At 41.9% G+C, this 13,207-nt stretch overlaps 1 protein-coding gene across 2 annotated transcripts in view; it reads right to left on the bottom strand.

The window, feature by feature from the left end:
- Positions 1-13,207, bottom strand: part of dennd1a (DENN/MADD domain containing 1A) — a 17,936-nt gene extending 4,729 nt beyond the window's left edge. Inside the window, exons 1-20 of one of the 2 annotated variants that reach the window (XM_056588159.1) lie at positions 12,963-13,207; positions 9,145-9,209; positions 8,424-8,467; positions 8,163-8,212; positions 7,642-7,761; positions 6,375-6,444; positions 6,164-6,244; positions 5,782-5,835; positions 5,338-5,448; positions 4,665-4,765; positions 4,277-4,322; positions 4,007-4,108; positions 3,733-3,858; positions 3,217-3,318; positions 2,801-2,888; positions 2,668-2,708; positions 2,270-2,341; positions 1,551-1,607; positions 1,046-1,222; positions 567-628 (exon numbers count right to left, since the gene is read on the bottom strand). In XM_056588159.1, coding sequence (XP_056444134.1) covers positions 567-628; positions 1,046-1,222; positions 1,551-1,607; positions 2,270-2,341; positions 2,668-2,708; positions 2,801-2,888; positions 3,217-3,318; positions 3,733-3,858; positions 4,007-4,108; positions 4,277-4,322; positions 4,665-4,765; positions 5,338-5,448; positions 5,782-5,835; positions 6,164-6,244; positions 6,375-6,444; positions 7,642-7,761; positions 8,163-8,212; positions 8,424-8,467; positions 9,145-9,209; positions 12,963-12,979 — 1,586 coding nt within the window. In that variant the 5' untranslated portion in view covers positions 12,980-13,207. The remainder of the gene's footprint in view (positions 1-566; positions 629-1,045; positions 1,223-1,550; positions 1,608-2,269; positions 2,342-2,667; positions 2,709-2,800; positions 2,889-3,216; positions 3,319-3,732; positions 3,859-4,006; positions 4,109-4,276; positions 4,323-4,664; positions 4,766-5,337; positions 5,449-5,781; positions 5,836-6,163; positions 6,245-6,374; positions 6,445-7,641; positions 7,762-8,162; positions 8,213-8,423; positions 8,468-9,144; positions 9,210-12,962) is intronic. The other variant, XM_056588158.1, reaches the window with a different exon arrangement.

Below are 13,207 nucleotides of genomic sequence, written 5' to 3'. Positions count from 1 at the left end.
ATTATAATTCATCCTCCTGTTATTTCTGATGGACTGAAGTGCTCTACATTACATTACATAAATCTACTAGGGACAGACAATAAGACTAATAAAAAGGTCTCCTTTTAGAATTTATTTTCCAGGATTACCAAGGAGGATGCAAGAAAGAAAAACAGATGGGAGGCAAACTCATAATTCGAATACATTTGTCTAAATAATAGTAAAGAAAATGACTACTGTCAAGTTGCCTATTCATTTACGTGGCATGACCGAAAACAACACTGGGTGGGAGCACATCTATACGGGTTGTAGGTCACATTCAATTAAAAACTGATGAGAAGAAAGGAGTTAGCCGAAGAAAGTAGATTAATGGAAAGGTAGATTAGTAATTGCAAAAACTGAGATCCATATTAGTGAAAAAGGTTAGAAATTAGCCTTGTTGACTAAGAATGCTAATGCCATTATTAAGTCAGCTGGGTTATTGATCAGAATGTAGAAACAATGTTTTGCATTTAGCTAATCAATATTAAGTAACTCAATTATCTGGATTGGATTGATATGCCTTTCACAGAATAGGATCTGCTTACTGGTCAGGGCTGTCCAAGCAGATATTACCGACAGGTCTCTTCACCAGCAATGGTGGCCGAGCCTACGAAAACACAAAGATAATACACATCCAACTTATTCACAGCACTTTCAAAACCATGAGCCTTACTGGTCCCGAGTCTGCTATGAGCATTACCGGTCCTAAGTCTGCCATGCGCATTACCGGTCCTAAATCGGCCATGAGCATTACCGGTCCCAAGTCTGCTACGAGCATTAACTGTCCTAAATCTGCTACGAGCATAATCTGTCCTAAGTCTGCTACAAGCATAACCTGTCCTAAGTCGGCTACGGGCATTACCTCTCCTAAGTCTGCTACAAGCATTACCAGTTCTAAGTCTGCTACGCACATTACCGTTCCCAAGTGTGCTACGGGCATTACCTCTCCTAAGTCTGCTACAAGCATTACCAGTTCTAAGTCACCTACGCACATTACCGTTCCCAAGTGTTCAAGGGGCATTACCGGTCCAAGGTGCATGGTGATTGGCCGGTTGCCGTCGTCCCAGCTCTGCAGCGACGCCTCCCGCCGGAGTGCAGCCGACGATGACATCATGACCGCTCCTCCCACAGTGGTGGTGGTGGTGGAGTCCTCGTCGATGACGGGGGTCCCGGCGGTGGAGTACCCGTTCTCTGTATGCTCCTTTCGGGGAGAGGGGGAAGGGAGCACATGTTGGAGGTGGAGGAGGGATGGAGATCGTCAGGGTGACGGGATGAAGATAAGATAAGAACTTTATTTCATCCCATACATGAGAAATTGTTACAGCAGCCCGTGGAATATAGAAAGATGCGATAATAAAATAAAGCGTAAAAAGTGAGAAGCAATACATACATAAATAAAAGGGAATGATGAAGGGAGACAGGAGGAAACAGAGCCAAACATCCAGGACGGAGAGAGGGAATGTCGTTGTGTTAACATGGAAGACGGTGGAGTGCACCAGACTGGTTTTCATGCAGAGAAATTCATGTACCTTTTGCTTGAGTCGGCTCTTGACCTCTTTGATGCCCATCCTGGCGTGGTCTTTTGCCTGAAAAGGGTCAGAAACAAGGAACCGCTGGAGCAAGCTATAGGATGTCATAATGGTCCTATATGCTAGCGTGGGTGGTCGCCGTCTAACCCAGTACTTTGAGACACTCATATTGTTGTCATGGCTACACTATGAAATGGCAGCTTCCACTAGTGTGGCTGTTGTTCAGAGAATAGGAGAATAGGACATATGTGCAAACACACAACGTGATGATGATTCTTTTCCGTGTTTGAGGCGCTTGCCGGTTTTATATATCCATGCATTTCTCATTCGACTTAAATTGTCACATCAAATGGGGCTTTTGATTATTTAATGTTGTTAAATATTATACATGAACGCAATGCCCTTATGGAGTCCAGCATAATGAGCAAATGATTGAATGCTTTGCTTTTGTTGGAGTCACTTTTCAATGCAAATATGGTTAATGGGACTGACTTGGTCACCTCTACTGTGACTTCATGAAGATACAATTAGAAACAGCTTGTAGAATCACCCGATTTCCAATTGATTTACACCACAAAGAGCTTCAATTCAACACAGCTTTTAGAACCATCAGATACTAATTAGATGACATCACAAAAAGTTGCAATTTAAAACACCAAATGCTTTGTAAGGACCTTTGAACAATGTTTGATAGTTTTAGTAGAAAATCATGTGCTTACAAACTTGTAAACCGTTTTCATAGCTGGATTGGCCTTCGTCTTTACTGTGTTGTAGATGGCCCCGCCTCCTTTCTGTTAGAACAACAACACGTAACAATTACACAGTACACCATCACAGATATTATGGAACCATATTGGATTATACTTAGACTAAGCCTGAAGTCTAACACGGCAAACATAAAAAACATAATTACGTAAAATTACAAAGCCCAATGGTTGGATTTGAACAGGTTGTATATGACGATAAGCGGACTGTAGCTCAATGACGAAAATTATTTATTGTAGGACACTTCTTGACAATATTCAAATAACTAGTTACAAAGGAAAGATGGTTATTCAAATAATTCATATAACTAGTTAAAAAGTAAAGACGGTTACACAAGTTCCACGACACTCACCTTGACTGTGAAGAGCCATTGGTGGTAGTTCTTGTCGCTGCCTGATGAGAGGAAACGACGCGTTAAACACCACAGCACGTTTTCCTCCCGTTTCAACACGAGCCACCACTCCCGACGCCTCGGCCCAACTCACCTGCGTATTCTCCCATGTTGATCTCTTCTTCAAAGTCATCACTGAAGCCTTCCCCTGCATTCAGCAGGTCCAACCGACCGTCTATAAACTACAGGTTCACAGCACACACCCAGGAGAGAGGAAGGGAGAACGGCGCGTTTGAACAAAGAAAAATGGAACGAAACACGATGCACGACTAAAGATAACCACTTATCAAAGTGCGTAAAGGTAGATAGGTGTGCGTATGTGTAGGTGTGTGTACTGTGGGAGTGCGGGTGTGTGTGTGTGTAGGGGTGTGTGTGTAGGGCTGCTTGCGTGCGTGCGTGTGTAGGTGTGTGCGTATGTGTAGGTGTGTGTGTGTGTGTAGGTGTGGGAGTGTGTGTGTGTAGGGGTGCTTGCGTGCGTGTGTAGGTGTGTCTGAGGGAGTTTGTGTGCACCTGTTTGAAGAGCTGCAGCTGGATGGCGTTCTGCAGGAACTGTCTCATGGCGCTGGAGCGATGGCTGACGAAGGTTTCCTCGCTGAACGTTATGGGCTCTCCCTGCAGGGGAATAGAGGACGAGGAGCACGGGAAACAGTAAGGTCGATTTATAACGCACCATACGGTGTCAGAAAGAAGCCATTGGTTGAGTACATGTTCTCATAAACTATGTGCATGTCTTTAGCTTTGCATAAACGGTAAACCAGGGGAGGTTTTACAGGACAGAAGGAACCCCAAGGCATCTCTTTGACCCAACAAACCTGATAGCGGCAGAGCCATGCTACATCTCATGCAGTTTTGTCGCGTTGTTACAAACATGTTACAAACATTAATGTGACGAATTACATTTTAGATTATAACTAACAAACAAAAGTTGTTGTAATGAATTTGACCTGCCCTTACCTTTACGATTATTTTTCATATCAAATGAATAGTGTTTAAATGAACAGTGTTTGATTTTATTGAGTTACTGACCGCTACGATCTGAAGGGCGTTCCGGTAGCTTCCGAACAGCGCGGCTTGACTCTTCAGAAACGCTCGCGCCACACCGTTCCCCGTCGTCGTGGATACCTTCTTTAGGCGGTTCTTTAACGACGCTATCTGCAAGTAATCATTTAGACCAAGGATGTCCATTGAAAAATAACACCACATACAGCAGGTAATTGCTATGGAAACACTAATCATTTTATACTATTCGTCAACACACTACATTTCAAATATAAGTTGTGTGGATGCGTAGGCCACCCACCACATCATACGGAAGGCTTTGGAGGTCGTCGAAGGGGGTTTCCAGTGTGTTTGTGTCCACGTTTAGAATCACCACATCATCCAGAGCCATCCCTCTCACTTTCTAAACAGGACAAAGATACACATTGACCTTCAAATACATTCAGTACCTATGATGACATCAGGGCATGGGGGGTTGAAAATTAGTAATAGAATATCGGTCCTCGGGTGAATGGGAAATAAGCGATAGTAAAATATATAGAGACAGTATTGCTCATGTAGCATAACCTACCTCCATCAGACTGGTATGTACTCCAATGAGGTAAGGCATTGGTGCACTGCAACAGATGATTCAACATGAATTAACATTAATGAGGGTATGCACTGCATAACATTGATATGATACACCTTATACGTATAAAAAGGTAAACAGCTCAACATCCCTGCAACTATATTAAATAGTACTATATTTTAGTCATTAGGCCAACTCATATCAAATTAATGTTAAACCTTTATGCTGTGCCATTCTAAACTAAGGAAATAAAGTACATAGCAGAACATTTATACGCTGTCAAGTGTCAACAGAGAATCTAAATATGTGGTTTGTTTGGGGTATTACTAGAAGCGGTTTAGTTGGGGAAAAACATTCTCAGCCAAGGGATGGCAGGAAACACACTCACCAACAGTAGTCGATGAGGTGCTGAGGCAGGACTGGAATGTACACGTGTTGCCAATACATAGGATAGAGCATGCCTGCTGACCCATGGATGCAAGCCGTTAACTGTTTCAGGACAAAGTCGGTAGTAAGCATGGGATCAACCGTTCATAACGGCCATCTCCCGTAACAGAAAGTATATCCCAGAACATCAATATAGGAGAATTCTAGTATTAACTCTATTTAAGGATTTCAATCTCGTGACCATAACAAAGCTGTATTATGGCGTATTATTAAACGATTTAATCCTGCACTTTGTTACTTTTCTACTCAAACTAAATTCAAAAATTTCCGAACTATAAAGTTTCTCAAGAATATGAAGTACCCACCCGTGAGTCACGTCATGGGTCTTGAACCATGAAATTCTCAGACATAACCATCGTCTCAAAAGGATATAGCTATAACTGTAGCTACAACTCAAGCCACTAGATGCTGCTAATGGGTAAACGTATACTACAGATTTAAATATAAAATGTGTTTGAGCAACAACTAGCATTGAAAAAAATGCATATGCGCAGCATTGAAACATGAAAAAAGCATAGAAACAGTAAAAATTGTCAAATACTCATCAACAGCATTAATTGTGATCAACAATGAAATCATGATAGTTGGGAGGGGGGATAGAATATTCTACTCACAGTGCTTAGTTTGCTACAGCAGACGATGATTCTGCGCTCATAAAGCATACTAGCGTAAAGATGGAGCATGTTATTGACATCAACTGCTACGAAGTACTCTGTGAGGTTCCTCTGTAACAAAGAAACAAAACAATAAGTGGACTGAGACACTGCAGCAATGGAACAGCAATTAAGACACTGCATACAACTTGTCAGCTGCATTGCATTATACACGTAGTTCATTCTTGATTATCAATTTAGAGTAGTGCAGAATAATTACTATATATAATACAGTGTTTTTTGTGATTTAAGTACTTTATTTCCATTTGGATTTTCTATCTCGCTGGCATATAATACAAAAGCTGTCTGTTATTATGTTCATGCATACAAATAGATAAAGTGAAAAGCAAGTGTTTCTTTTAACGTTGTTGTATACAATGGGTGCATGGACGATGAGCCACTCACATTCTCTGGTATGCTAGGTAGTTCCCTCTTGTCAGGCACAGTGAAGTAGGAATGCTGCGAAGGGTCAGGAAGGGTAGATTGTGGAGAAATGGCCGAAAAATGAAAGAAAGAGAGGCATGACAGAGACAGAAAGGAAGACAGAGACAGAGAGAGTTAGGTTTTGAGAGAGACAAGTCTTTCAGGGCTATCAAAATATTAATCAATTATTGTTATAATTGAATGGTTGTTCAAAAAGGTGCTTGTTAAAGTGGAAATATCTGCGATATTAGCTTTGTTCTCTTTGGTAACACCTTTAGCGATGAGTTGTAGTCTTTCACAGAGTTACAAACAGTGTCGCAATCACCATGTATGTGACCCTGGGAGTGCTTGGGTACTGACTCACCACACTGAGGTTAACTGGAACTCCAGGCTCAGGTATTGGAAGGGTATGAAGTGTAACAAGAAGCTCTTGCCAATGACTGACCTGAAATCCACATAACGGAGAGGACGCAACACCAACGCGTGAGTCTTTTTATGCCATATTAAACCTTTCAAAAAAATTGATTCGGGAAGCGAAGCAGATGTGAAAAGGAAGTGAAACTGCTGCCACTGACCTGGCTTTTCACCGTGTAATCAGCGAGTATGTTGAGCAGCTTGTAAAACACTTCGAACCATGGCAGATAGCTGTAGTCAAATGAAGTACGACAACAGCAGCTTTCGTTTATCAGAAGGTACTTGATTAGAAAAGGTCAGAAGTGGTTACTACACTCGCAGAGTAGTCTCTCTCTCTCTCTCTCTCTCTCTCTCTCTCTCTCTCTCTCTCTCTCTCTCTCTCTCTCTCTCTCTCTCTCTCTCTCTCTCTCTCTCTCTCTCTCTCTCTCTCTCTCTCTCTCTCTCTCTCTCTCTCTCTCTCTCTCTCTCTCTCTCTCTCTCTCTCTCTCTCTCGACCATGCCTCCCACTGTGGCGTAATATCTGTTCCGTTCTCAAAGGCCCTTGACATTAACCCCTTTTTATTGCACAGAATACAGCTGACTGAGTGGAGCATGACGACTCTTCCAATGTTCTGCAAAAGCTCAGAGTTCAAAATGTTGAAATGCTTGCTTTTGCACTAATGTGAGAATACTTCCGTCCCTCTCTTTAATCTGGACCTGTAACACGCTAGTGAAGTCATGTGTCAGTTCTATTGTTGACAGGATGTTTATCTGAGGGTGTCAGGATCCCGCCATGACCCCTGAAAAAAAGTTTGGTTCCTGTTGGTTGTCAGTTGAGGTCATGGGTAGGTAGGGAATTTATTTTATTTTTTTATTTTATTTTTTCCAGCGGCAGCGAATGATAGGTAGGTTGTTTTCATTTAAAAACGAGAAAATTCGCTCAGCCTTGTACAGAATGAAGAGGTGCTGTACCAAAACGTAATTACATAAAATTTTTTTTTTTTTTATAAAACTCATAAAAAAATTTGGGTCGCACATAAATTGACAGGGTCGGTCGGAAACCGGAACCAAACAAAAAAATTGTTTAGGCCTAAGGAAACTGGATGGTTGTCAAAGAATATACAGGGGGGGGTGGGAGACATAAAGACATATTATTTCACATTGCATAAAAAAAATCTGTAAAGACAGTAATATTAAGCAAGCCATGAGACACTGATGAGGCAGCAGCTGCAATATGAGCTTCAGAAAGAGTCTTAAGGAAGTCAGGGTATGAATCAGAAGGACGGGAAACCAGTTTCTTTGTGATCCAAAGTGACTAAATCAGAGCATAACATGAGCCCTGAAAATCTGTGCATTACTGGTTGTTTTGTGCTGAAATTATGGATTTTTCTGAACCCAGAGTGGAGAAGCATTGACCAAATGGCGTTTAAAGACCAGTGTAGCCATTACCTGAGGATGCAGTAGCAGCTGTGAGCGCCAGATGAGAGGCGGCAGAAACCGAAGCGCTGTTTGCTCTCGATGTCCGTCAACACAAACGTGAAGTTCTGCCCGACATGATTAACTGTCAAGCTGGAGGAAGGATGCAAAATAAACAATACAAAGAGTGAATTTCACAGAAACAATCATAGTGTACGAGTACGACTCGAGTATGACTTTGTATGTTATGTGAACGTAAAATGACAATGTTTACGTCTACATATTGGATGGATGGTATCTGAACGTGTTAATACTACTTTGCCTTAATGTAATTGCACTTCATTTGTCTTAGCACTGTGGTTTATTTCTTATGCGTTATGTTTGGACCCCAGGAAGACTAGCTTTCTAAAGTGTTTACAGTCAACGTTTTCAGCTCCTTCATCAAACTAAGGGATCAAGTTCGGTATGAGTGAGTGAGTAGGTTAATCCTATCCAGCAAAAAATGTGTGCGTGCGTGCGTGCGTGCGCGTGTGTGGGTTGGTTGGGGGGGTTACCTGTCTATGCTGAAAGGGAAACAGAACCTGGGCACTGTCTTGAGGGTTTCCTGTGAGAATAAGAGAAACAACAAAGTATTTGAATAAGTATGTCAATGATGAGTTTGGCTGTATGGACCAACCATGTGCAGGAAGAAGAAGATGAACAGTTGTTAGATAGTCTGTGCATCTAAAGGAAAATAGGTACTGCTGCTCTATTGCCAAAACAAACACAAAACGTTAAGTAATTTAAGCTAGGTAGAAAGAAAAACGGGCTCAAACCTGTTCATTGTAGTCCACTGGGAACTGCCTCACCACCTCAGGACCTGAAATGAATCCCAAAGAAAATAGTCATTTTCCTCAGATTACAGGTTTAATGTTATTTTAATCCCATCCTGAGGTAATTATAGGGGGCCAGCTACATTTTCATTTCCAAGCACTGAATAAAAAAAAAAACACCACTGGACACCTAGAGAATAGTTGTGAGAACATGTATAAACAAATAAAGGATGCAACCAAGACACCCTCCTAAAGTGCGATGGTGCACAGTAAAGGCTCAGTTACGGTTCCACGTCGACCCAACGCAATGACGCTTTGACGCAGTCGTGAACCTGTTTTGGTTCTGCGTCGGGTTTTAGGGAGCGGACCAATCACAGCCCTTGCTGCTGCGTCACCTCGACGCAGGGTTACAATTTTTGGGAGGTGCACGGCAGCCATCGCAGTGGACGCATAGAGGGTCCGCAACGACGTAAGGGGTCCGTAACCCCCTTGTGTGGCGTCGACGTGGAACCATAACTTAGCCTTGAGGCTTCTCAGCCAGTGTTGCTTGTCACAACTAATTATCTTTACACAGTGACCCACAGTTTTACTCTGGGGTCTCTAAGGGTTAAGGGGTTTCCCCATGTTCTTATTTACTTGGTTTGAGGCATCATACAACATAGCATTCGCTATTATATGCAGACATACATCGAGAAAGAATTTACATTACTGTAAGAAAACACACCTGTTCCTTGAGTTCCTTGAAAGCTTACTTCTAGATAAACCTCGAAGGTGGACTCAGGATTCTCCCTGAAACACACAGATACAGTCGATGAGTTAAAGGTGTGGCAGTCAGTGTGTAGGATGTAATGGCGTCTAGCGGTGAGGTTTGAGATCGATGGAGATTGGAATCAACTGAACGGATCTCATGATAATACAAAAACTGGACCTCACACAGTTCATATCAGTGGCTAGCTACGCTTTCCTTTACAAGCATGTGCTGACGGGTTTGGCTAAATGGCTATTAGTACCACAATAATAAGGAAAAGTTTTCAATATTGAATGTTGTTATACATTATGGTGCTACTCAAAATTCAACGGTGTGACTTTGCAGAATCCCAGAGGAGGTCGGGCTTGAAGTAGAGGAGCCCAGATCCCCCAGAGTGCACTGGCCCTGAAACCCCCCAGCACAGGAGAGGAAGGTCACTAGGACCCAGGGGAGATGTGGAGAGCCGAGCCACCGAGCATTCTGTTCTTTGTACAGGAGGCCCAAGATGCCCTCACAAGCCCATTTCATCTCTACATTTGGGGCAAAACTAATCTCGGATCCAGCAGTGCCTTCATGTGAGAGCAGAATATCTCCGGGAGGAGACGGCACAGAGACTGTCCCTGAAACCAGAAACTGCAAGGAGCGAACAGATGCGTTTCCTGTTTCGCTGCATTCGACCTGAAGAAAACTAATTAGCGGTGGGTGGATGAAGTTTTCAGAAGAGGATTTTAAGAAGAGCATTTTTACAGTGGCCAGCCAACATGCATTGCTTTGACACATTTAAAGACACTTTTATTTACAGTTTGCCACTGCACGCCCCACGCTATGGGGAGGCATGAGGGGGCCTGACCGGCTCTACAAGACCCCTGGGGTCCAGACAGGAAGGCCAGCCCACTTCCAGTTTTCGATTGTTTCATTACAATGTGATTTGTTTAAACATTCTGAATAATCAGTCAATAGTCTATGCCTAGGATGACGGGCTGAATGTCTGGAGCAACGGCTGGGAGTCCAGTTTAACTAACTCAAAAAAAGGGCCTAACCCAGAAGGAATTGAAATATGTAGCTTTATACCTTTGTGAATTTAATGGAGGATGGTCTGGGTCATATCATGGAAGAACTGTACACCCATCCAACATATTTGGTGTCTTTGCGTACATTTTTGTGGTCAATCTTATCAATAAAACACATTTTCAGAGGATATTCTAATGTTTTATACCGGATCTTTCGGTACTACTACCCCCCCACACACAATGTTTTTGTCGAATTTTCAATTTACAGTGTGTGTCACACTTTTTGTTTATGCAAATCTAAACCGGGAAATCTAAAGTTCCTCCAACAGCATACTCCATACTTCAGAGCAAGATTTCTCCTTGAGCAAGAGTTGGTGGGACACAATAACAAACAATCTGAGCTGGTCGGTGGAAGAAATAAGTACTTTTAGAGGACATACTGTACATTGTGTAGTTGCCATGAAGGATTACACTGCAGCACGTTATTCGCGGATTAACTAAACCAGACTGCAGTGTTCTTGCTCAGTCGTGGAACAATTTCAAAAAATTCTTGTCGGCATTAATCCATTAGACCAAAGATTATCGGAAAATAGGGTCCTAAAAGATCTAAGCGTTTACATTTCAAAGACAGATATATAAATGAAATCACAAATGCGTGCCCAACACAAAACTATCACACATTTGCACTGAGTCAACCTATCCTTCTAAAAAAATTATCATTCATTTAAAAGCTAAAGATATGGCAGATAAGAGTATTTATCCTTAACATGGGACTGGATATAGACTTAACTTGCCATTTTTTACCCTCGAATGAGGAAAGCAATACTATGTTGCAAATTAATATAGACATCATTACTTGCATAATTTAGGTAGTGTGTTCTTAAATAAGCATATAAAGCCATTATAATTCTTTACAGTAGCATGAATCAACTTTAATTGGCACAATTTAGGAAACGCTTTCACATGGGGCTCGTTCACAGGGACATTTTAGGCACTGGCATAAACTGTTACAAATCAATTTTGGGGTTCTTTCGGATCCACATGCGTCATGAACTAAAGCACAACATTCTACTATATTTGGGAGAACCCTGCTCCACAAAATATAGTGCCCAAGTGATTTCTAAGCAATCCAAGGACAACTTACAGGCGGAAGCACTAGTGGCCATCAATATACCAAACCTTCAACTAAGGACTGAAACATAGGTTCCAGAGAGGAAGAAACAAGGTCCGGGAGAAGTGGCGCTGCTGACTGAGCATATGGCAGGCACACCAGCCAACTCAGATCACATCAAACATGGAATTGAAAAAAAATGAATGCTGTCACAGGTCCATCACTGGATAGATTCCCAAAGGTGACAGATAACATACTCACATAGCAGGCGCTCTCACACACACACACACACACACACACACACACACACACACACACACACACACACACACACACACACGCACTTTGGACATTGACCTGGATAGGGCCATGTGAGAGTCAGCATTGTTAGTCTGCCTTGGCCAGTGCCATCCCGAAGAAGACATTTTTAATCGCAATGCACTAGATAGCATAGCATTATCATTTCCCAGCATGACCTCCTATTGGCTGTAGTGACAAAATGGCCCTAGATTCTGCCACATTAACACATCAAACATCTGCTCCTAATGACCAGGCTTGCCTCACGAAGAGGGTTCAGCGAGGGTTTTTCCAAAAGGAGGTTATTGGGAAGATTGACAGTTCAAAACAACTGGATTTGTTCCTGTTCAAGAACATCACATGGCCCAAGGCGTTAGTACTGGCTGTACCAACAGGTCAACCAACAGCACAACTGCTCATAAAGCATATAACTAAAAAAATATATGGATTTACGCAAAAATAAGCATACACAAAAAGGTAGAAGACAAGGAAACATCAATAAACACACGTCATGACAGCCAATCAAATAACAGAGCAATTGCCACAACACAAAAGGAAATTCAAAGCAACCTTCTGAAACAAATACGTCTAGTATCCCAGAGGAAGCCAAGACACGGTCAAAGCGTCATAAGACCCCAGTGCACCCTAGTGACTACAGGATCAATTGGGGGAAATAATCCGTTTTGATTTCAAGCAAAGGTGGTGTAACCTTCGTTCCTAGATATTTGTTTACATGTATAACTGAAACTGATCATGTAGTTTTGGGGAACCTCTTTGATTATGATGCGATATTACACTTTGAGCAGCGTCATCTCATTTACAGGAGTTTTAGTATGAAAGGATGGTTATCTGTTCTGTAGGTTAGTGAACTGCAGAATTTAAGATATTTTAAGCGATTTGCGATATTTCCAAAATATGACATTGATAGGTTTCATTCGTAGGCCTATTTACTCTTGAATGCAGAACACTTGTGTAATTCTAGTTAGACTTTTGCTCCAGATGACATGGTATCAAGAAACGCTATTGCTCACAAACGCTGTTTGCCGTTTTAAGATTATAATCTTAAACTATTGTCTTTGGTTTGGGGGGAAATGAAATGTAATGGCAATTTTGATAAAACAGGTTTTACTATTATACAGAGCTATGCACTGAATGATTGTTAAATGTATAGAGCATAAGGGTTAGCTTAACCTGGTATTGTTTACACACGCACCGTTACATTTCTGAATGGCATAGCAAAGACTATTTCTCTACAAAACAAGTCACCCTGTCGCAACAAGTCGCGGCCTTGCGCTTCCGTTATCTCCCACAATGACTCAGTACGCATATTAATAACAGTGACGAGACATACATGTAAATCGCTATTATATTCTTACTTGATGCGGGAACCCATCTTTACATCTCAACTATAGGACACAGGCGACGAACAGCGGAACACAGTCGCGTATTTTTCGAGTAACCTGTCAAACAGACTCGGGCAACGCCATGGTTTCCTTGCGTAGATCACGTTTTCTTCGCGGTGAAGGATGGTATTTGTAGGATGTTAACCTGCGTGAAATATGTCATCAAACGTGCTTTGTTGGCTTAAAAAACTACAAAAACAACAATACATATTTGGTCA

This window comes from Gadus chalcogrammus, chromosome 4 (genome assembly GCF_026213295.1).
Source record: "Gadus chalcogrammus isolate NIFS_2021 chromosome 4, NIFS_Gcha_1.0, whole genome shotgun sequence".
Lineage (NCBI taxonomy): Eukaryota > Metazoa > Chordata > Actinopteri > Gadiformes > Gadidae > Gadus > Gadus chalcogrammus.
Note: the sequence above shows the minus strand (reverse complement) of the source record. Positions and strands in the feature narration are given on the sequence as shown.